The sequence below is a fragment of the Mustela lutreola genome, chromosome 2 (genome assembly GCF_030435805.1).
Source record: "Mustela lutreola isolate mMusLut2 chromosome 2, mMusLut2.pri, whole genome shotgun sequence".
In the NCBI taxonomy this organism is placed as follows: domain Eukaryota; kingdom Metazoa; phylum Chordata; class Mammalia; order Carnivora; family Mustelidae; genus Mustela; species Mustela lutreola.
Window position 1 is genome coordinate 176,397,090 of NC_081291.1, and position 22,222 is coordinate 176,419,311.

The 22,222-nt window shown below is 36.8% G+C and overlaps 1 protein-coding gene across 1 annotated transcript in view; it reads right to left on the reverse strand.

The window, feature by feature from the left end:
- ADGRG7 (adhesion G protein-coupled receptor G7) overlaps nt 1-22,222 on the reverse strand; it is a 67,723-nt gene that overhangs the window by 40,892 nt on the left and 4,609 nt on the right. The window contains exons 2-6 of the mRNA XM_059164346.1: nt 11,269-11,382; nt 9,535-9,639; nt 6,973-7,085; nt 4,690-4,839; nt 3,876-3,982 (exon numbers count right to left, since the gene is read on the reverse strand). Coding sequence (XP_059020329.1) covers nt 3,876-3,982; nt 4,690-4,839; nt 6,973-7,085; nt 9,535-9,639; nt 11,269-11,382 — 589 coding nt within the window. The remainder of the gene's footprint in view (nt 1-3,875; nt 3,983-4,689; nt 4,840-6,972; nt 7,086-9,534; nt 9,640-11,268; nt 11,383-22,222) is intronic.

The window sequence follows — 22,222 nt, forward strand, 5'->3', positions numbered from 1 at the left end:
GTGTAAGGAAATGGCCCAATTTCATTTTTCTGCATGTGGCTGTCCAATTTTCCCAGCACCATTTATTGAAGAGGCTGTCTTTTTTCCATTGGACATTCTTTCCTGCTTTGTCAAAGATTAGTTGACCATAGAGTTGAGGATCTATTTCTGGGCTCTCTATTCTGTTCCATTGATCTATGTGTCTGTTTTTGTGCCAGTACCATGCTGTCTTGATGATAACAGCTTTGTAATAGAGCTTGAAGTCCGGAATTGTGATGCCACCAATGTTGGCTTTCTTTTTCAATATCCCTTTGGCTATTCAAGGTCTTTTCTGGTTCCATATAAATTTTAGCATTATTTGTTCCATTTCTTTGAAAAAGATGGATGGTACTTTGATAGGGATTGCATTATATGTGTAGATTGCTTTAGGTAGCATAGACATTTTCACAATATTTATTCTTCCAATCCAGGAGCATGGAACATTTTCCATTTCTTTGTGTCTTCCTCAATTTCTTTCATGAGTACTTTATAGTTTTCTGAGTATAGATTCTGTGTCTCTTTGGTTAGGTTTATTCCTAGGTATCTTATGGTTTTGGATGCAATTGTAAATGGGATTGACTCTTTAATTTCTCTTTCTTCTGTCTTGCTGTTGGTGTAGAGAAATGCAACTGATTTCTGTGCATTGATTTTATATCCTGACACTTTACTGAATTCCTGTATAAGTTCTAGCAGTTTGGGAGTGGAGTCTTTTGGGTTTTCCACATATAGTATCATATCATCTGCGAAGAGTGATAATTTGACTTCTTCTTTGCCGATTTGGACGCCTTTAATTTCCTTTTGTTGTCTGATTGCTGAGGCTAGGACCTCTAGTACTATGTTGAATAACAGTGGTGATAATGGACATCCCTGCCGTGTTCCTGACCTTAGCGGAAAAGCTTTCAGTTTTTCTCCATTGAGAATGATATTTGCGGTGGGTTTTTCATAGATGGCTTTGATGATATTGAGGTATGTGCCCTCTATCCCTACACTTTGAAGAGTTTTGATCAGGAAGGGATGCTGTACTTTGTCAAATGCTTTTTCAGCATCTATTGAGAGTATCATATGGTTCTTGTTCTTTCTTTTATTGATGTGTTGTATCACATTGACTGATTTGCGGATGTTGAACCAACCTTGTAGCCCTGGAATAAATCCCATCACACTGTCCACTTCTCACCATGAGTGGAGAAGGGGCGTCTAATAGCTTAAGGATGGAAACAGGAAATTGTGAAGGAAAGAAGGGAGAAGCCAAAGCCAAAGTGAGATAGACAACAAAGGCCCAGGGTCTGTCAGGAGACTGCCTGCAGGTAGGCCCAGGTTCAGGAGACAGAGTTGGGGAAGGAAGATTTCCCCAGGGCAGCAATTAATTTTCTTCTCCAGGGAGACCAGAATGATAGCATGACCTCTGCGGGCAGCTAGCATGACCTCTGAGGACAGTTCCAGAGGTGTACTAAGGGCTTGGTGACCTGATCTGAGGGCTCGAGTCTGAGGGGACAGCCTTATCTAAGTGAATGAGGCTCCAAGTCCAGGAGGGCTTGCTTAAGATCACCCGGGAGAGTCAACTGACAGGCCAGGATTAGAGAAGTAAGCAGACTAGAAATCCAGAGTGGGAGTAATTACTATGAGTGCAGTTGTAACATTTCATATTTCAGTGTGTCCCAAATTGAAAATTTTTATTAAATAAGATAAAATATAATATAACTTCTATTCACTCTCTAACCACCTCCTTTGAAGCCATTTGGATCAATCACACAGAATCAAGTTTTTCTCCATGTTCCTTAAGCCAGTAAAATCTGTAATTGCTTATTATCAGGACAGTATTTTCCTCTGTATCATGATATGCGATTTTCTCAGCCAAATCTCCTAGTTGCAAAACTGCAAACACAGAGCCTCCAGGTTGAAGGGAGCCCACTCCACTCTCAAGGTCCATGTTCACTGAACAGAGACTCTGAATCCCATGGCCACCTCCCTCTCCAACTACAAGAAAAATAGGAGTGTCCACACTCCCAGTGAGAAGGGCCCAGACTCCTATTGAAATTTGAAGCCATAAAATACCAGTTAAACTGTTGAAATAAATTTCAACCTCTACAGCCATCTCTCAGAATTATAATTTTTTGAATGTCCTTGTCCATTTCATGCCTTTGTACTTTTTCAAAAACTTTGAGGGCTCAACACTGTAAAAGTTAGAAAACTGAGAACTACTTCTAGGAATTTCTCCTAAAAAAAATAATAATAATGGGCCAAACAGAGATTATGCTCAAAATATGAAAAGTCTTGAAGCAATCTAAATGTCCTTCAACAGCAATTGCTTAGATAGAAGTTCACTCAGTATCTAAAATTTATGATGTATATCTATAGATATTTATATTGAAAAGATTTTCTTAAGTTATTACTAAGTGACAAAAACTAGCTATAAATCAGTAGAGTATGTAATGTGACACAAACACACACAGAGAAAAAAATCTGGAAGAATATATATCAATAGGTTAATAAAGATGGAACATAGAGAAGCTCTATTTTTAATTTCTTAAGGAATCTCCACACTGTTTTCCAAAGTGGCTGCACCAACTAGAAATTAAAAAGAGCTCTTCCCTATGATCCTGCGATTGCACTAGTGGGTATTTACCCCAAAGATACAGATATAGTGAACAGAAGGGCCATCTGTACCCCAATGTTCATAGCAGCAATGGCCACAGTCGCCAAACTGTGGAAAGAACTAAGATGCCCTTCAGCAGATGAATGGATAAAGATACGGTCCATACATACAATGCAATATTATGCCTCCATCAGAAAGAACGAATACCCAACTTTTGTATCCAGATGGATGGGACCGGAAGAGATTATGCTGAGTGAAATAAGTCAAGCAGAGAGTCAATTATCATATGGTTTCACTTACTTTTGGAGCACAAGGAATAACACGGAGGACATGGGGAGAAGGAGAGGAGAAGTGAATTGGGGGAAATTGGACGGGGAGATGAACCATAAGAGACTGTGGACTCTGAGAAACAAACTGAGGGTTTTAGAGGGCATGGGGGGTAAGAGGTTGGGTGAGTCTGGTGGTGGGTATTAAGGAGGGCATGTATTACATGGAGCACTGGGTGTGGTGCATAAACAGTGAATTCTGGAACACTGAAAAGAAATTTTAAAAATAAATAATTGTTTTAAAAGGTGGGACAATTTTTTAAAATTTTGCTCATCTATATATTTTCTAATTTTTCTATAATGAGCATACAGATTTACTTAATTTTTTTAAAAAAATCAAGAAAACTATATATAAAATAAAAACACAAAGAGTCCTAGTAAGGGACCTCTATAATAAGGTACATACGTTTTATTATAAATATACAAGCAAAAGTATGCAGAAACATAAGAATCAAAAAGAGAGAAAGCAGGTAGAGTTGGATTTTTTTTTTCTTCAATGTAGCCTTGGGAAAGCTACAGAAAGCTTTTACCCAGACACACCAGGATCTTAGGGTTAGCTGAGTTGTGTGTAGGGAGCAGGCAACATGTTCTGCAAAGTTATTCTATTATTTTTAGCTCTGTACATTGAGCTCCTTTTGTGCATGCAGGCTGACCCTTGGCCATGCCAAATGAAGGCTAGGAAAGTAAGTTCTCATCTAAATCATCCCAGCTGGTCTCTATCTCCCAGATCATGGTCACCCCAGGAGCCAGGAGTTAACATAAAACACTGTCTAGTCAATGAAGATCAGGTGGAAAGTCGTGGCTTCAGTCTGCCTTCCAGAGGACTCAGCCAGTTAGCACAGCCAGGAGAGAACTAAAGACACCATTCCTCATGTTTTAACCTAGGAAACTAGATAGCACTTTGAAAGGTTTTCTTTCCCAACAGGAATTGCGCTTACATTGCAAAGGTGTTGGTATCATTAGTACCAGCTGCAGCAGCTTCCTGAAAAACACCTTCCCGGGCATCTAGAAGTTGACTCACTGTGGTTACCGCAATTTCTTTTGCCTGCCAGGAAGAAGGCAGCAAACGATCATCATACAAGATATAGTTCATATATCCTCCTCACCATTATTATCATGCACTAAGGTATCAAGAGGCACCATTAGTATGGTCATTGAGAGGCAAGTATTTTTCAAACTTGAGGTTTAGTTTCAGAAGGCAGAGAGAATAAAGATAAGGCATGGGGAAATTTTAAATTCAGTCTATCGGGAAGCTTATGTTTCTGAATTTGGCCTCCCGGCAAGGTCTTTCACAGAACCTCGACCCCACCCCCAAGAACACAAAAACAGATGCTTAGATACTGAGAAGCAGAAACAAAATAAGCCTGCAGGGCTCTGACTGCAGAAACATTACAGCCCATAATACTTAATATAACTATTATACTTACTATTGAGCTAAGTAAAGCGATTTCTCGTTTGTCTTTCTTTCTGTGTCTGGTTTTGTTGTTTTTTTTCCTTCCCCTCCCTCTTTTCAAACACCTTGTGAGTTGTTTTTGTTTTTTTTTTTAAGATTTTTTATTTTATTTATTGGACAGAGAGAGAGAGATCACAAGTAGGCAGAGAGGCAGGCAGAGAGAGGGAGGAAGCAGTCTCCCCGCTGAGCAGAGAGCCCGATGTAGGGCTCGATCCCAGCACCCTGGGATCATGACCTGAGCCGAAGGCAGAGGCTTAACCTGCTGAGCCACCCAGGCACCCCCACCTTGTGAGTTTTACCTCAAGTGTAGCATTGCTCTTTGGGTTGAAGATCTCCCCGACCACTTTAGTGGCAGAAATGACGCCCTCAGGAGTTATTTGATTGACATCAGATGTTAAGATCCGCGCTTCATTAGAAATATTCAGAGACTGTGTTGAGATATTGACTATCTGTTAAAAAAAAAAAAAAAAAAAAAAAAAAAAAAAAAAAAACCTACGTTTCTAGGACTATGTCTAAGCACTTTGCAAGCAATTGCATGTGAATAAACTGGAATTTAGCTGACCCTCAGTCTCCTGGATCTACTCAGTTTTTCATGTTTGCTTCTCTCCTTGGGCAAAAGACAAAGTTCATGCAGGCTGGTGGCTTTTCCAGCCTTTACTATCTGCCAAGATTCATTAACTAAGACTGTCTTGGGTAGATCAATGCCACTCAAGGTGGGATCCATGAACCCTGTGACACACAGTAACTGTTTGTTACAGGTTTCAAAACAGGGTTTGTTTGTTTGTTATAAGTTTCACAGGGAGATAAGCTCAGAACCTGACTGTAACTGGTCAGAAACTTACACAATAATTGTATGTTGTTGAATCCAATGATTTTTTTTCAGGGACTTATATTTGGATGGTAGCTACAATTGCATGAGCATAGCATAACACATGGACTTGTTCTAATCACTATGTTGTACACCTGAAACTAATGTTACACTGTGGGTCAACTACATGTCAATAATAAATAAATAATTCAAACCTTTTTTATAAAGAGGGAAAAAAATGATTTGTATTTTATATATCTTTTTCTCATCCTATTTTCCTAGGAATTCATTATTATTACATTTTTTAAAATTATCAGTCTGCAAGGGGTTGGAAATTTTTAAAACTAGCTTTTCAGCACAGACCGGGAAACACTGACCTTGACCATATCTCCGGATACCAACTGGCCCCTAGCTCTGGTGTTGTGAGGCTAAAACATCTTTAGGAGAGCCAGGGGTTAATGTGTGTGCATGTGGCTTAGTTTTTCACTAGATGGCAGCATTATTTCAAAAATTATTTCAAAAATCAAACCAAGGTCACAGGCCATTCACACTTAGGGGAGGGTTGAAAACAATGTTCAGACAACAGACAGAAACAACAAAAGCTCTCATTCAATAGCTAGGTCCCTGCTCTGCACTAGGCACTTTGCTGGATGTTTTAGAAGAGCTCTCCCATTTAATACAAAACAATACTGTGAGTGGGGCATCCTCATCCTTCGTTAAAGGTGTGGAGAAGTAAAGGAGTTCACACAGCTTCAAGTGTCAGAGCTGACAGCAAGAAACTGGCTAATCAGACTCCAGAACATGACATCTTTCCCCTAGTCTGTGTAGTTGGCACAAACCAGGCAGTTGGCAACCATCTCCACACTCTACTCCCAACCCCCGCTCTACCGCTAACCCTGCCCATCTACAACTGGGGAGCCAGAGTGATACAGTGTGGGCTTTAAAATAAAAAGTAACTCCATCACTCTTTGCCTGTGGTTCACTGCATGTCTCAGAGATAGTTTCCTCATCTATAAAATAGGTACATTAATATCTATCTATATAGTTATAAGAATTAAATATAACATAGGTAAAATGTTAGCACAGTATTCAGTACACAGTATGTGGCTCAGTTATTAGTATAATCACTCTAATTATCTATGAGAATAACTGAGGTTCCATAAGGACTAAATGAGGTAATATGTTTAACATGCCCTGCACTTAAAAGGACTACTTTAAGTTTCCTTTTCTTCCCCTTCTTGGCCTCAGATATTAGTAATTCCATGCATTTGCATTTAGGTATACACTGGGTCAAAATAATTTAATCTGCATGAAAAAATATTTAGTCATATATATTTCCCACTTCACTGGCTCATGGATACATCCCCGAGACCAGTATTAGGTTTTAGGTTTCCCTGTCTCAAAAGGTCTTTGATGGTGTTTGTTTTTTTTCTCTTTATTGTGATTCAGTTAACCAACAAAATAACTTCCTTATGGTCTCAAATGTCAGTGATCTATTTTCAGTCATGACTTCGCTGCTCTAAAAAGATGAGGCCATTTAAAATGTGTTATAGATTATCATTTGCTAAAATGTGCTGAACCAACAGGTCCAAAGGTCCTTTTTCACAAACAGATGTCAACTTCCAAAACAACAACAACAACAACAAAAACTTTTGTTATTTCTAATTTGAGAGTTTTAAAAGCATTGATTTGACCATTAGGTATCCAAAGAACAGAGACTTCACACAGAATCGGAACTTTTCCAACTGCCAAGCACATGGGCCATATGGCATACCTGATTTTCCAGGGCTTTCAGAGTTTGATTGCAATTTCCTATTGTCACATTTTCTAATTTTATCTCTCCATACATAGTAATATTGCACAGCCGGGTTGCTCTCGGATTGCCCTCTTTGGTAAAAAGAAGAAAAAAAAAAGACAACATTTGCAAAGATGGCTACTAGCTCCTGTACACATCCCCTTATTGGTGGGATTGTGCTGCTCCTCCCACCAAGGAGTGGAGTCTGTTCCTCCATTTTCTGGATCTAGACTGGACATAAATTTGCCCTGACCAACAGAATGTTCTGTGAGAGTTCCAGAACTTGGGCCTCAAGAAGACTTGAAGTTTCAGCCTTTGCCCTCTTGGAACACTGTCTCAAGAGTATTGTAGGAGGAGGCAGCTCTGATCTATGGGAGGATGAGAAGCTATACGGAAGAGAACAGAGTCAGTCCAGCTAGCACCAAAGTGCCAAGTGAGTGAGAATGTCTTGGACATTCCAGCAGTCCATCAACCCACAGAACTATGAAAAATCTAAATAATTATTCATTGAAGCCACAAAACTTGGGATGGTTTAATATATAGCAATGGGAAAGTGAATCAAGCAGTCCTTACAGGAAAGTTTTAGGCAGATGTCCCTTGTCTTGATTTTTAATCTGAAATTCAAAAGACCATTCAACTGTTTCCGACCTTTGAAGTCTGCAAGGAAGATGTGCCTTCCAACAACTAGGGGCATAAGTCTTTGAACTAGATGTGATGAGGGCTGAAAGATCAGAAATAATATGAAAAATTGCTACTAGATATTAAATTATATATTGATCCTTCTTTATCCAAATCTGAATAACACCTGAAAGGCAAAGTGTTCTATTTTATTGTAGCACTTATCTGATATCTGGTTGACTCTCAATAAAAACTTTTTGAATCATTGAGTTTATATCCTGTAATTATCACTGAGCCAACCTACCTCAGTATCCTCCTGTGACTAATGCTTAAGAGCCAAAAACATAATATGTGTCAAACAAGTTTGATGCCTCTTAATGAATATATTACTGATTTTTTTTAACTATTCCTGGTTTGGTAGCACACAGTTATTTTTTGTAGCTGTATCTCTTATAAATTATAATGAAATAGTTAAGATATAGAAAACTTGAAAAATTAAGACAACAGGTATCCATAGACATACCATACAGTATAAGAAGTAGTACCAATAATATGAATCCCTGCTGCCTTTTACCTTCTGAGCTTTTAATCAAGAGGCTAGAAGGACCTATGTAAAGAACAGGATCGTGAATATTGGAGTAGGCCTGTTATTATATATGGGCCAAGGAAATTTGATTTTTGCAAATGAAATACTAGTGTACATAATCTCTTAGAATAAATAAGATAAAGAAACACAATTGGAAAGGCCAATACCTGTAAGGAAGTGTTTCAAAGAGAGCATAACAAACACAAAAATAAATCTCTAAATAAAAAGTGAAATTCTCCCCCGGGTTATTACTGACAGAAGGTCTATCAAACGTTTTCACTGCTAATCTAGAATTAGCAGTATTATTGAGATATCCTGTTCTGCAGGAAATCATGGTATCTTGCAGGGAGATGTGAGAAGTATGAGGACTGGTCGAATGAAGGTCAATGCAAACAAAGTTCAGATAAAACATTAAGGGAAAAATCATACAGCATAATGGGCTCTAAGCTGTCAGGAAAGGAATCTGTGCATTTTTAAGGACTACTCTCAGAAAGTATTACCCAGTACAGCATTGAAATAAGTCATCAAAATCCTGTATATCATCAGGGAGCATATTTGAAGTTTAAAAATGTTATTTGCTCCTTTATTCTTAGAATGTCTCTATGCAAGCAAGGTTGTCATGCCTCAAGGAAGGTATGATGAACCTGGAGAATGTTTCAAGATGGATAACTAAAATGACTAAGGGGATGAAGAATGACCAAGTGTGGACAAACTTAACTGAGCATCTCTACTTAGAAAGTTGAAGTCTGAGGGGCGCCTGGGTGGCTCAGTGGGTTAAGCCGCTGCCTTAGGCTCAGGTCATGATCTCGGGGTCCCGGGATTGAGTCCCGCATCGGGCTCTCTGCTCAGCAGGGAACCTGCTTCCTCCTCTCTCTCTCTCTCTGCCTGCCTCTCAGCCTACTTGTGATCCCTGTCTGTCAAATAAATAAATAAAATCTTTAAAAAAAAATAAAGAAAAAAGAAAGTTGAAGTCTGAAAGTAGATATGGTACGAATCTATAGTTAATGTTTAAAATTCAGACAAATTATATGACTCAATGATCAGATATTAATATGCTCAAATTCTAGGACATAAATGAAACTGGGAAAATAAACCAGTGGAAGAAGAATTAAAAGGAATTTGTAACTGATCCATATTACAGTTTTTAGGGGAATTAGAATTATATGAAGTTGCATCCTAAACTTTGAACATGGGCATAATGAAAGGGAGCCAAACCCTTCCACAAAACCTTCTTTGATACCTCCTCCAGGGACTTAATACTAGTTGGAGGGATGATAGGTATGACCCCACATAGAGATTCATATGCTTAAATAGAAGATGTTTGGAAAAACACATACCATTTGAAGTGTTCTTATCACATCTTTGTTGGGAAGATCCATATTTTCCCGCTGGAATTCTATCAAAAGTAAAAATCCCATAGGTACTGTTTTCACAGAAATTAGCTATCATGAAAAGAAAATAAATTTTTCATCATAAATTATACTTTTCTTTTTAAAATTTCAAACTAGATAAAAATCAAAGTTCAAAACCTATTTGGTATAATTTGAAGGCTAATAGAAGGCTTTAGGAATCACTGACTCACTGGAACTTTATATTTTTTTTAATCTGGTTGAGTTGATACTATTAGAAAAACTAGTGTGATAGATAATGGGTTCTAGTATATATAACCTAGTAGAGGTGGGATGTGATCACTAACACATCAGAAAGGATAGTGAAATCAGATTAGTTGAAATCTTGACAACTAAAGGTAAAGAACCCATAGTACCAAAAGGCATCATGAGGAGGTGGGTCAAAGCAAAAGGCCAAAGTCATGGAGCATTTGAGAAATACTCACTTGTAGAAGTATAGGAAATTATAGGAGGATATTTCTAAGCCTCTGGATCCTAAGCATCCAGCATAAAGTGACAGAGTATTGGGAAGTATACTGCAGATTGTAGATGAAGGTGCAGCTTTGAAACATTATTTACAATATCCAAGACATAAAAGCAACCTAAGTGTCCATTAAGTATATATATAGATATAGATATAATCTGTGTGTATACATATATGATTATTACCCAGCCATTTAAAAAAAATAAGACCTTGCCACTTGCAACAACATGGATAGACTTAGAGGATATTATGCTAAGTGAAATAAGTCAGACAGAAAAAGAAAATACCATATTATTTCACTTATATGTGGAATATAAAAAACAAAACAAATGAATAAACAAAAAACAGAAACATTTTCATAAATGCAGAGAACAGATAGGTGGTTGCCAGAGGGAAGAGGGTGGGGGGAATTGGTGAAATGAGTGAGGGGAGTGGGAGATACACGCTTCCACTTATAGAATAAATATGTCATGGGAATGAAAGGTACAGCACACAGAATGGAGTCAGTGGAACTGTAACAGTGTTGTATGGTGACAGATGCTCACTACACTTGTGGTGAGCAGTTGTTGAATAACTTGTTGTACACCTGAAACTAATGAACATTGTGTGACAACTCTACTTCAATTAAAAAAAGAAATGGCAAATAAATAAATAAATAAAAAATAAAAAAGAAATGGCTTTGAACATTGATTCTGAGCGAGGACAGTCTGAAGTCAAACCACTAATTTAATAACATCTCATCCAGAAAAAAGATGAAAACACAAAAACTTCATCTAAATGTATACTTGGATGGAAAGATGTACCTTGATTTCAGAAAAGTTAAATATGATAGAATTGTGATATTTGAAATGGGGAAATATAATGTATCACCAACTGAAAAAAGTGGAGGGAACCATACCACCCATTGCCCTGAAGGAGACACTAGAACCAGAAGGAAAAACATCTTTCAGTTTACAGAGAAACTTGATAGCTGGGAAATATACTGGGGGTATTGAACATATAAGAAAGTAGCCCAAAAAGAACACTCCACTTTTACTATTAAACTAACAATCACATCTTAAAGCCACCATCATTAAACCCATTGTTACTAAATCATTAACAGAAACTTCAAGGAGCTTTCCTGCTGTCCTTATTAACCTAAGTCACCTAAACCTCATTGTACCAGTACCTACTACCTAGTACCATCTCAAATAACTTACCAATTGTACATCTCCAACCTTTCCATATGTCTGGACAAATGCACCTTCCATTTTCCCAGGTTCCACCATTCCTGCAGAACTCCATAGGGATGCTGGGTGAGGAGGTTGAGAGTTCTAAAAAAAAACCAACAAAAATAGAATAGTACTTAAACTGGCTAATTAGTTTCTCTTCTGGGTCTGTGGCCCTTAATTTCTATATGTAAAACAATTACTTCAAGTACCACTGGAGAAATACTATTTGTAAGATTATCATCAACAAAAATATACATTGAGAATCTACATAGGATATATAATGCTTATGAGAAATTATGAAGACCAAAAAACTATATTTGGAAGACACAATACTTTGATCAAGAAGATTAGGATCTACTGGGGAAAACAGGTTATACAGATGAGATAGATGGCTGGCTGGCTGGCTAGATGGATGGATGAATAGATATACTGGCCAACTAAGTCAGCATGCAGATTTGTAAATGCTATAAGAACACAGAAGAGAAATGTTGAGGACAGAGGTAATTTATCCAGGGAAGTCTTTCCAGAAGAGGTGGTATCTGAATCAGATTTGAAGACTTAATCTAGAAAATCCAGATTAAAAGGGATAGCCCCAAATAGGCAGGATACAAAGTGCAAAACCACAAAAATACATAAAGTTATGATATGTCCAAGGAACATGGCAAAGTTGAACAAATCAGGAATACTGGTTCTATGTGGAAAAGCAGGACACAAACTGATTGTGAGTGGGTTTATAGAATAAGCTAATGAGATTTAGTCCTGTAAGAGTCTAGAGAGAGATTAAAACAAGGTACGTGTTTTAAAAAGATACTTCAAGGGAGATGGGAAGTGACTGAGGGTAGAAGGCAAGGAAGGCCACTTAAACGGGGAGCAGATCTAAAGCAACGACTCTAAGGAAGTTAGGTGTCAACAGATTCAGGAAGCATGCCTGGAACAGGATTGTAAGGATCTCATGACCAAGTTATTTTAAGCTGGGCACACTGGGACTTTTTGTTTCTTAAAAAAAAAAGAAAGGTGGAAAAAAGAGAGCCAAACCAGAAACAGACTTAACTACAGAGAACAAACTGATCTTCTCCTAATGATTTTCTCAACATTTTTTTTTTTTTTTTGTCTAGCTTACTTTATGGTAAGAATACAGTATATAATACATATACCACATAAAATATCTGTTAACCTTTACATTTGTTATTAGTAAGTGTTCTGGCCTACAGTAGGCTGTTAGTAGTTAAGTTTGGAAGGAGTCAAAAGTTATACATATTTTTTTAAACTTTTCTCTTTTATAATTTTTTTTCCTTTTTTGAGAGAGAGAGAACATGTGCTAAGCAGTGTAATAGGCTTGCACCTCCCACCCTCACGTGGTTCAAGGCTTAACTGTAGATACAACATATCTAGTCATGTGATTTAAAAACAAAACAAAACAAAAGCTCCAAAGCAGGGGCGCTTGGGTCGTTCAGTCATTAAGCATCTGCTTTCAGCTCAGGTCATAATTCCAAGGGTCCTTGGACCAAGCCCTATATTGGGCTCCCTGCTCAGTGCGGTAACTGCTTCTCCCTCTCCCTCTGCCTGCTGCTCCCACTGCTTGTGCTCTCTCCTCCTCTGTTAAATAAATAAATAAGTAAAAGCTTTAAAAAAAATCAAACAAAAAAAAAACAAACAAATGCCAAGGCAATTCAATTGGAAAGAAAACTAAAGATATACCTATCTATGACACAGAAATTCTACTTCTAGATACATATGCACAATAAATGGAAATACATGTCCACAAAAGGATTTATACGAGAATGCAGGTTCTAGAAATATTGCTATTGTGTGCCACTTAAATCCTTCCCTTCATGTTTGAAGTATTCATTCCTCCAGCTTTTGTGAATTTTGGCAACTGAGAACACTTATCTGAGTCCTTTTCTAGAATTGCTCTCAACTAAAGAGAATCGTACATCCAAGATCCTCATGATATGTGCCATGGCTGGTCAAAGCCAGAGAATAAAGTTTTATCTCCCTGACTCAAGGCCTCAAAGATCACATTTTCCAAAGACATCTACACTACATATCTCATCTCTCATACTCTTCTTATAATATGATGATGACTCTTCTCTGCTGGAAGATGGAGTTTGTGTTCGCTCTCCTTGACTTGAGCGGACTTTTTTATCTGCCCTGACTAACAGAGTGGCAGTAATGATGTGACTTCCAGTCTAGATCACAAAAGATGATTTGTCTTCTATCTAACTCTCTATCACTCAGGATCTATACCTTGGGAGATCTGAACCTGCAAGTATCACATAAGAAATCCAGCTACTCTGAAGCCTCTAGGCTAGAGATATCAAGAGGAGAAACTACACAGAGAGAGAAGACTAAGGACTTTCAGCTGTTCCAAGTTTTTGAGTTTCCCTTGTCTGGGCACCACACATAACTGAAGAAATCTCAAGATGATCCCAGCTCCAGTAGCCTTGTGAGGGCCACTTTATGGAAGATCCTAATCCAGAACCACCCAGGCATGCTGCTTCCAAATTCTGGGTTCAGAAAAACTATGAAAGATATTAAAATGACAATTTTCATTTTAAGTCACCAAGTTTTGGGGTAATTTGTTCTGCAGCAATAGATAACTAATACAGACATCAACACTGGAGGGCTTTCTCAACTTCAGCTGTCTTGGGTCTCCTTCTACCCAATTCTGACTCCATAACCAAGCCCCCAACCCTACAAGTATTGATCCCAACAGCACTTGTTGAAACTTTGATGCAGATGAATCTTCAATTCAGAATTTGTCTTCCAGGGAACCCAACCCTGGAAGTTTTATTCATGTTAGCAACTGAGTGGCTTAGTTGGTTAAGTGTCCAACTCTTGATTTTTGGTTCAGGGTATGATCTCAGGATTTTGGGATTGAGCCCAGTATTGGGCTCTACACTCAGCAGGGAGTCTGCTTCTCTCCCTTCCTCTCTCTCTCTCTCTTTCACACTCTACCCCAAACACTCTCTCTCTCTAAAAATAAATAAATAAATCTTTTTTAAAAATTTCATCAACTGAATAAACAAATTATGTGTATTCATATAGTAGAATATGATTATTTAGCAATAAAAAGCAATAAACACAACAACATAAATCAATCTGGAGAACATTACATTTAAAAAAGTATTCAGACATACAAGAGTAAATACTATTTAATTTTGTAAATATAAGGTTCAAAAATAGCAAAACTAATCTATGGTGATAAAATCAGAACAGTGCTTGCCCAGTGGGGAGGGGCGAGGGGTGGGGTGACTGACTGGCAAAGAACACCTGCAGCTACAGCACACAGTGAACACCACCTAAATTTTAGCCAGATAAACATAAAACTTCATAGTAAAGGCCTGTGCCTCAATTCCTTTTACATAATACATCATGTCTGACTTTTAACCAGAAAAGTACAAATCATGTTAAAAGGCAAAAACACAGCCTAAATAGACATACCAAGCATGAGGACAGACTTGTATGTGGCAGATATTTTGGAATTATCAGACCAGAGATTTGAAATAATGATGGTTAATATGCTAGGAGGTCCAATGAAAAAAGTATACAACACGCAAGAACAAGTGAGTAATTTATGAGATGGAAGTTCTAAGAAAGAACCAAAAGAAATACTAGAAACCAAAAAACAGAAGTGAAGAATGTCTTTGACGGGTTCATCAGTAGACTGGACAAGTCCAAGGAAAGAATCACTGAACTCAAAAAAATGTCATCAGAAACTTTCTAAACTAAAAACAAAGACAAAATCAGAGAGGGAGACAAACCATAAGACACTCTTAATCACAGGAAATAAACCAAGTGTTGCTGGGGGGAGGGGGTTAGGGGCATGGGATAATTGGGTGATGGACCTTAAGGAGGGCATATGATGTAATGAACACTAGATGTTATGTAGGACTGATGAATCATTGAACTCTACATCTGAAACTAATAATACATTATATGTCAATTAATTGTATTTAAATTTAAAAATAAATAAAATTTTTAAAAAATAAAAACAATGAGAAAACAAGAATGAAAATTATAATGGAATATCTGAGAACTATGGGACAAAGGTGTAACATACATCTAATGGGAATACCAGAAGGACAGGAAAGGGAAGAAGGAATAGAAGAAATATTTGAAGTTTGTTTGTTTTTTTGTTTGTGTATATAAGATTTTGTTAATTTATTCGAGAGAGTGTGTGTGTGCACATAACCACAAGTTGGGAGAGCAACAGAGGGAGAGGGAGAAGCAGACTCCCCACTGAGCAGGGAACCCAATGTGGGGCTCAATATCAGGACCCAGAGATCATGACCTGAGCCAAAGGCATCCACTTACCCAACTGAGCCATCTAGGTGCCCCAAAATATTTGAAGTTTTATTGTCTGAAAATATTCCAAAATAAATGATAGACACCAAATCACAGATCTAGGAATCTCAGAGAACACCAACTAGGATAAATGTCAAAACCAAACCAAACCAAACCAAACAAACTACACTTAAGCACATTCTGTTCAAACTACAGAAAATCAAAGACAAAGAGAAAATTTCAAAAGAAGGATTAGGGGAGAGAAAACTTATCTGCAGAGAAACAAGTATAAGAATTAATTACATTGGAATGCTCCTCAGAAACCAGGCAGAAAATAAAAGAGTATAGTGAAATATTCAGTGTTGAAAGAAAAAAAACACCAATAAAGAATTCTGTATCCAAGGAATTATTATCCTTTAAAAGCAAATGAGAAATAAAGACCCTCAAACAAAAATTGAAGGAGTTTGCAAGAAATTTTAAAAATCCCTTTAAGAGAAGGAAATGATATAGGCCAGAAACTTAAATCTATGTAAGAAAAGAAGAACATTAGAAAAGGAATAAATGAAAGTAAATAAAATCTTTTTCATTCTTAATGATGCTTATTTAAAATAATAATAGCAATGATAGATGAGGTGATTATAGCTTATGGAAAAATGAAATAAATGGCAAAAATATATTATAAGGGAAGAGAAGGAGGAATTGGGAACACCATATAATGAGGGCCTGGTACTATTCATTAGGCCATATATTGTTACTAGAAAGTGGACTTAGATTAGTTGGTTTTTTTTTTAAGGTTTATCTATTTATTTATATATAGAGAGAGAACACGAAAGTGAGGGGAGAAACAGAGGGAGAGAGAATCTCAAGCAGACTCCATGCTGATTGCAGGGCCAGTGCAGGGCTCTATCTCACAACCCTGAGATCATGACCTGAACTGAAATCGAGAGTTGGGTGCTTAAGCAACTGAGCCATCCAGGCACCCCAGGCTTAGATTAGTTGTAAATGTATATTGCAAACTCTAGATTAACCACCCCAAATTTTTTTAAATATAAAGCATATGACAAGAGAGGAGAGAAAGCAGAATTATATAAAATGCTCAATAAAAACCAGATAAGGCAGAAAAAGACAATAGCAATGGAACAAACAAAGAAAAGAACATTAAAAACACTGACAAATATTATAATAAGGATACTATACAGTGAATAAAGAACAAGACACAACTATATGTTGTCTATAACAAACCCACTTTAAATCAAAGGACACAGATAGTTTAAAAGAAAAATAGAGAAAGATATACCATGACAATACTAATTAAGGGAAAGTTAGAGAAGCTATATTAACTTCACACAAAGCAGATTTCAGAGCAAGGAAAGTCATTAGAGATAAAGGACATTTCTTTCTTAATGATAAGTGGGCTAACTCTCCAAGAACTAACAATCTTTGATATGTGTATACCAAAAGATATAGTGTCAAAATAAGTGAACCAAATCTGACAGAAAGAAAAACAGATAAATTTGCTATTATAGTCCGAGACTTAAACATCCGTTCTTAGTAATGGACAGATCCAGCAAACAGAAAATCAATAAAAATAAAGTTGAACTGAAAGCACCATCAACTAACTAGATCTATTTGACAATAAATTATAGTATACTTCATCCAACGATGTTAGAATACACATTCTTCTCAAGCACCCATGGAGTAGTCACTGAGATAAACTACATTCAGGTACCATAAAATACATCTAAACAAATTTCAAAGAATAGAAATTATTCTGAGTATGTTTTCAAACCAAGATGGAATTAAACTAGAAATCAATAATAGAAAGATAGCTGGAAAATACCCCAAATATTTGGAGATTAAACAACACACTTCTAAATGGTAAGTGGGTTAAACAAATTTCAAGAAAGCTTTTTAAAGTATTTTTCACTAAATGAAAATGAAAGTGAGATGCAGCGAAAGCAATACTTAGAGGGAAATTTATAGCACTGAATGTATGTATTTAAAAAAAAAGAAGAAAGATCTAGAATTATCATCTAAATTTCTACCTTGGGAAACTAAAAAGAAGAGCCAAATAAGTTTAAAGGAAGAAAAAGAAAACAAACAATGAAAAATCAGAGCAAAAATCAATGATGTTGAAAACCAAAAGTTAATAGAGAAAATCAATGAAACCAAAAGATGCTTAGTTGGAAAGATCATTAAAATTGATAAATCTCTAGCCAGTCTAACCATGAAAAAATAGAAGGCACGAATTACTAATATCAGATATAAAAAAGGGTCATCACTATTGGCAGTTCTATATAGGTTTTTTCCCTACTTTTGGGAGTAAATTTGGTCTTGTGTGTGTGTGTGTGTATAAAAATATATATGTATATATATATGTACATATATATGTGTACATATATATATATATTTTTAGAAAAAACATATATATTTATGGTTTTTTTAGAAAATTTCCACCTGGCCAAAATTTTTATATTAGGTAGGGTAAGGTTTGCCATGGTATTTGCTTATTATTTTATTAGGGTCTTTTTTTTTTTTTTAAGAATTTATTTATTTATTTATTTATTTAGACAGAGAGAGAGAGATCACAAGTAGACAGAGAGGTGGTAGGGAAGGGGAGCAGGCTCCTACTGAGCAGAGAGCCTGATGTGGGGCTTGATCCCAGGACCCTGAGATCATGACCTGGGCTGAAGGCAGAGGCTAAACTAAGCCACGCAGGCGCCCCTCTTAGGTTTTCTTAATCACTGACTTATTATATATTTTAATAGGTAATACATTCACAGAGTTGGAAAATAAACATAACATATAAAAGTATATAACCTTGCTCTCATCCCTAAATATACACAACTATTCTTTTTTTCCCAATCTTTCTTTTTTCAGTACAAGCAATATGAATCTATAGTCTTATTTTCTTCCTCTCTTTTCTGTAGCTTGCTCTTGCAATTAACAAAGAATGTTGAAAATCTTTCCGCTACAGTTCGTAGAGAACTTCCGCGTCTCCTTTTACAATTGTATTATAGGCCATTGTATAGAAATACCCTAACTGATCTATTTAACTGACCCCTTATTGATGGACACTTGTGTTGTTCTCATTTGTTGTTCCAAAACTGCCCTTTACATATTCTATCTTGCAATTGTACAAATTAATCTAGAGAATACATTCCCAGAATTGGAATTCTGAGCCAAAGAGTACACTTTTGTCATTCTGACAGTTATTTCCAGCTTATCCCTTAAGGATTATACTAATCTGAATTTTCACTAGCAAGGCAACTATATGCAGAGTCTGGGACAAACACAATGAAGATCCATATACCATTATATAAAAACAAATGTAAAACTTATAAATTAAGCTAGGCTGCCAAATAAAGTCTACGTGCTTGATTCTAATGCCATGATAAACATACCTTCATAAGGACCTGTTCGAATTTAGGAACTGTGGATTTCTTGGAGTTCTAAATCAGAATGTGGCAAGAAGCCCCAGCTGCATCTGCCCCCTTTCTCCCCAACCTGTCTCAGTCCCACTCCCAGGATGCTTTGTGCTCATACCTGCAGACACCCCAGATCACACCACCAAGCCATGAATGGCCACCCCTCAGGGAATGTGCTGCTGTCCCCTGAGAGGCCAACCTTGGGGTGAGAGGGAAGCACCCACAACTCATGGAAGTCCAGCAGAGGACCCAGATGCAACCAGCAAAGCCTGGAAGGGAAGACGCAGGCCCCAGGTGGGGATTCCCACCTGACTTTTGCTCAAATCTTTGTTATCGTACCTGTGTTGTGACTCCTTTATTTTTGTACATATTGCTTAATTATGCCTTTTTGTCTTGACAAATCTCACCAGATATTTACCTACTTAAATTTATCTTTTAAAAAAACTAGCTTTTGGTTTCTTTTCTTTTCTTTACTTTTTTAAAGATTTTATTTATTTGTCAGAAAAAGAGTGAGAGTGTACAAGCAGGAAGAACAGCAGGCAGAGGGAGAAGCAGGTTCCCCACGGAGCAGGGAGCCTGAGGCCGAATGCCTGGCTTGATTCCAGGACCCTGGGATGGTGACCTGAGCTGAAGGCGAATAATTAATTGACTGAGCCACCCAGGCACCCCTAGCTTTTGGTTTTGTTGATGTCAGCTCCTGTTTTGTTTTGTTTTTAATTTCCATTCCATTAGGTTGTTCTTTTCATTACCGCCAAACAGCCTTCCTTAGAATTGACTTTCTTTTATTTTATTTCTTTTATCTCCAGGTCTAGTCCGAGGACAGATGCATAGATGGTACTCAACAAATATTTGCTGACTGGCCTCTTTGGCATTCGCATTTTGGTTGAGGGTATCAAGCCCAGGCTGAGTTACCATTCCTCTGTCATAATCACAATTTTAACACCTTTTGCTCCATAGTTCAAGACCCTGTCCACTGAAATACCTAAATTACCCACAAACTATAATAAAGGTAGTATTGGTATTTTTAAACCTCTGTATTTTAAGTAAAGAAAAAATCAGACCCAGAAAGAATAAGAGCTTTGTTTCTTTCATTTAACTAGTTTTTAAAACTATGGACTCATAAAAATGACATTAGCTATTCATTAGCCCGACATCCCCATTCTACATAAAGCCTATCTTCTATATAAAGACTAACTTGTTCCAGACTAGTAACTAATTGATAGCTGAGTGGATTTACTCATATCCCTTCAGCACTAAGTGCTTCCACCCTCTTCTAATAGTACTGCCTTTACCACAGGGAAACACAGAGGGTAGACATCAGCTTCAAGTTACTTGAGGATCAACACACTGAAATATGTTTAATAGTGGTATTTTTCTTTTATAACACCAGTATAATATTAATATTTCCCTACATTTTCTCAAATTACAATAAGTAATATTTCCAGAAATATTAGCCCTATTTTCAATATCTTTACCACACAACATGGACAGTTAAATGCAGAACATAATGTAAAACACTTCATGCTGCCTGAGAAAGTAGCATAAAATACTAAAACTTCCAAATGGAAGACATGAATTTCATTTCCTCTCCTAGACAAATTAGAATCTGCTGTGAAAAGTTTAGTTTAATTAAGTGCAAGATTAAAAATATCTTTCCTTAGTCAAAGAAATTCCATCAGAAGGCTCAATTCTTAGGGTTTTAACATCTTGGCATCTGTCATTTGTCCCAGACCAGGAATTTGAAACATTTGGATGAGGAAGAAGATTCCTTTTAAATGAGAAGACAATATTTAGGAAAGTTACTCCGTTGTGAAAAGGAACACTAAAAGTTTTAAACAAACAAAATACGTAAGATTTCGTTTTTTCCTAAGGTAAAAGTTATTCAAAGAGACCTACATGGTTACATATTTCAATAAAGTGGTTACGTATTTTAATAAAATTTTTCCCTGATGATGTAGCATAGTATAAATATTTTTTAAATGCAGGATGATATAGTAGTTCATAGAACTGTTTCTGTTTTAAACTGATCAGTTGAGGGGCCCCTGGGTGGTTCCCTCGGAGCTGCGTGACTCTTGGTTTCCACGCAGGTCAGTCAGCTCAGGTCACAAACTCAGGATGGAGAGATCCAGCCCCGCCCCAGACAACACGCTGCCTGGGAGACTCCCTCTCCCATTCACTCTCCCTTTCCCCCATGTGCACGAGCTTTCCCTCTCTATCTCTCAAATAGAAATAAATAAATCTTTAAAAATATTTTTTAAATAAATCAATCAGTTGAGCCTTCAGTTTGAAAAGCTGAGTTTCAATCCAAAGGTCCAATCTAAGTCAACAGCATCTATTCAAAGTATAATCAGGGAATGGAGAAAACTATGCACTAAAAAAATTTTTAAAATTTAAAAAAAAACTATGCACTAAATTATCTAAAAATTCATAAATTAAAAAAAAGATTTAACATTTGTTGAGTGCTTATATATAGTGTCCTATATGTCATCTTAAACTTGTAATTAACTCATTAAATCATTTAATGACAGCTCTGTAAGTTAGGTATATTATTGCTCCCATAGTAGGAAATCTGAAGTGCAGAAATGTTGAATAACTTGCTCAGATTTATTCCGTTGGTAAGTGGTGACATTTGTGTTTCAACAAGGCAGTCAGGATCTAGAACTTTTTCTTTCTTTCTACTTCTGTATTTCCCCCCCACCCCGATTCTCAATGTGCACACTCCTAACCACCATATTTTCTACCAAATGTTCTTCAAGAAATATATTATCAAAAGATCTATGGGTGGTGGTTGTATTCAGAATTTTAAGGAAAACTAATACCTGTAAATCAAGAAAAAATCCACTAAGCCAAGGGCCTAGCCTCTTAATTTAAGAAAGTGACTTTGAAAACGGGATCAGCAATTTGAATGTCAGTGATGTTAAAATAATTCATGTCCCTCAGCCAATTACATAACAAAATTTATTCCTTCCAAAACAACTCCCTTCCCTTTCATAGCAATTGATTTATTTGGTTTGGTTTGGTTTGGTTTGGTTTAATTTAGAGAGTGGTTACATGGGGAAGTGAGAAGGGAGACTGGTAAAGGAGCAGAAGAGAGATTAAGACTAAATAACGCTATAGCTGTCTAAAACCCAACCTTTTCTACCTGGACCTTTTTTTTTTTTTGAATCCCCAAATGCAAACTGTACTCCAGGAGCAGTTCCATGAGTTTGATTTATTATCAAGTTTGC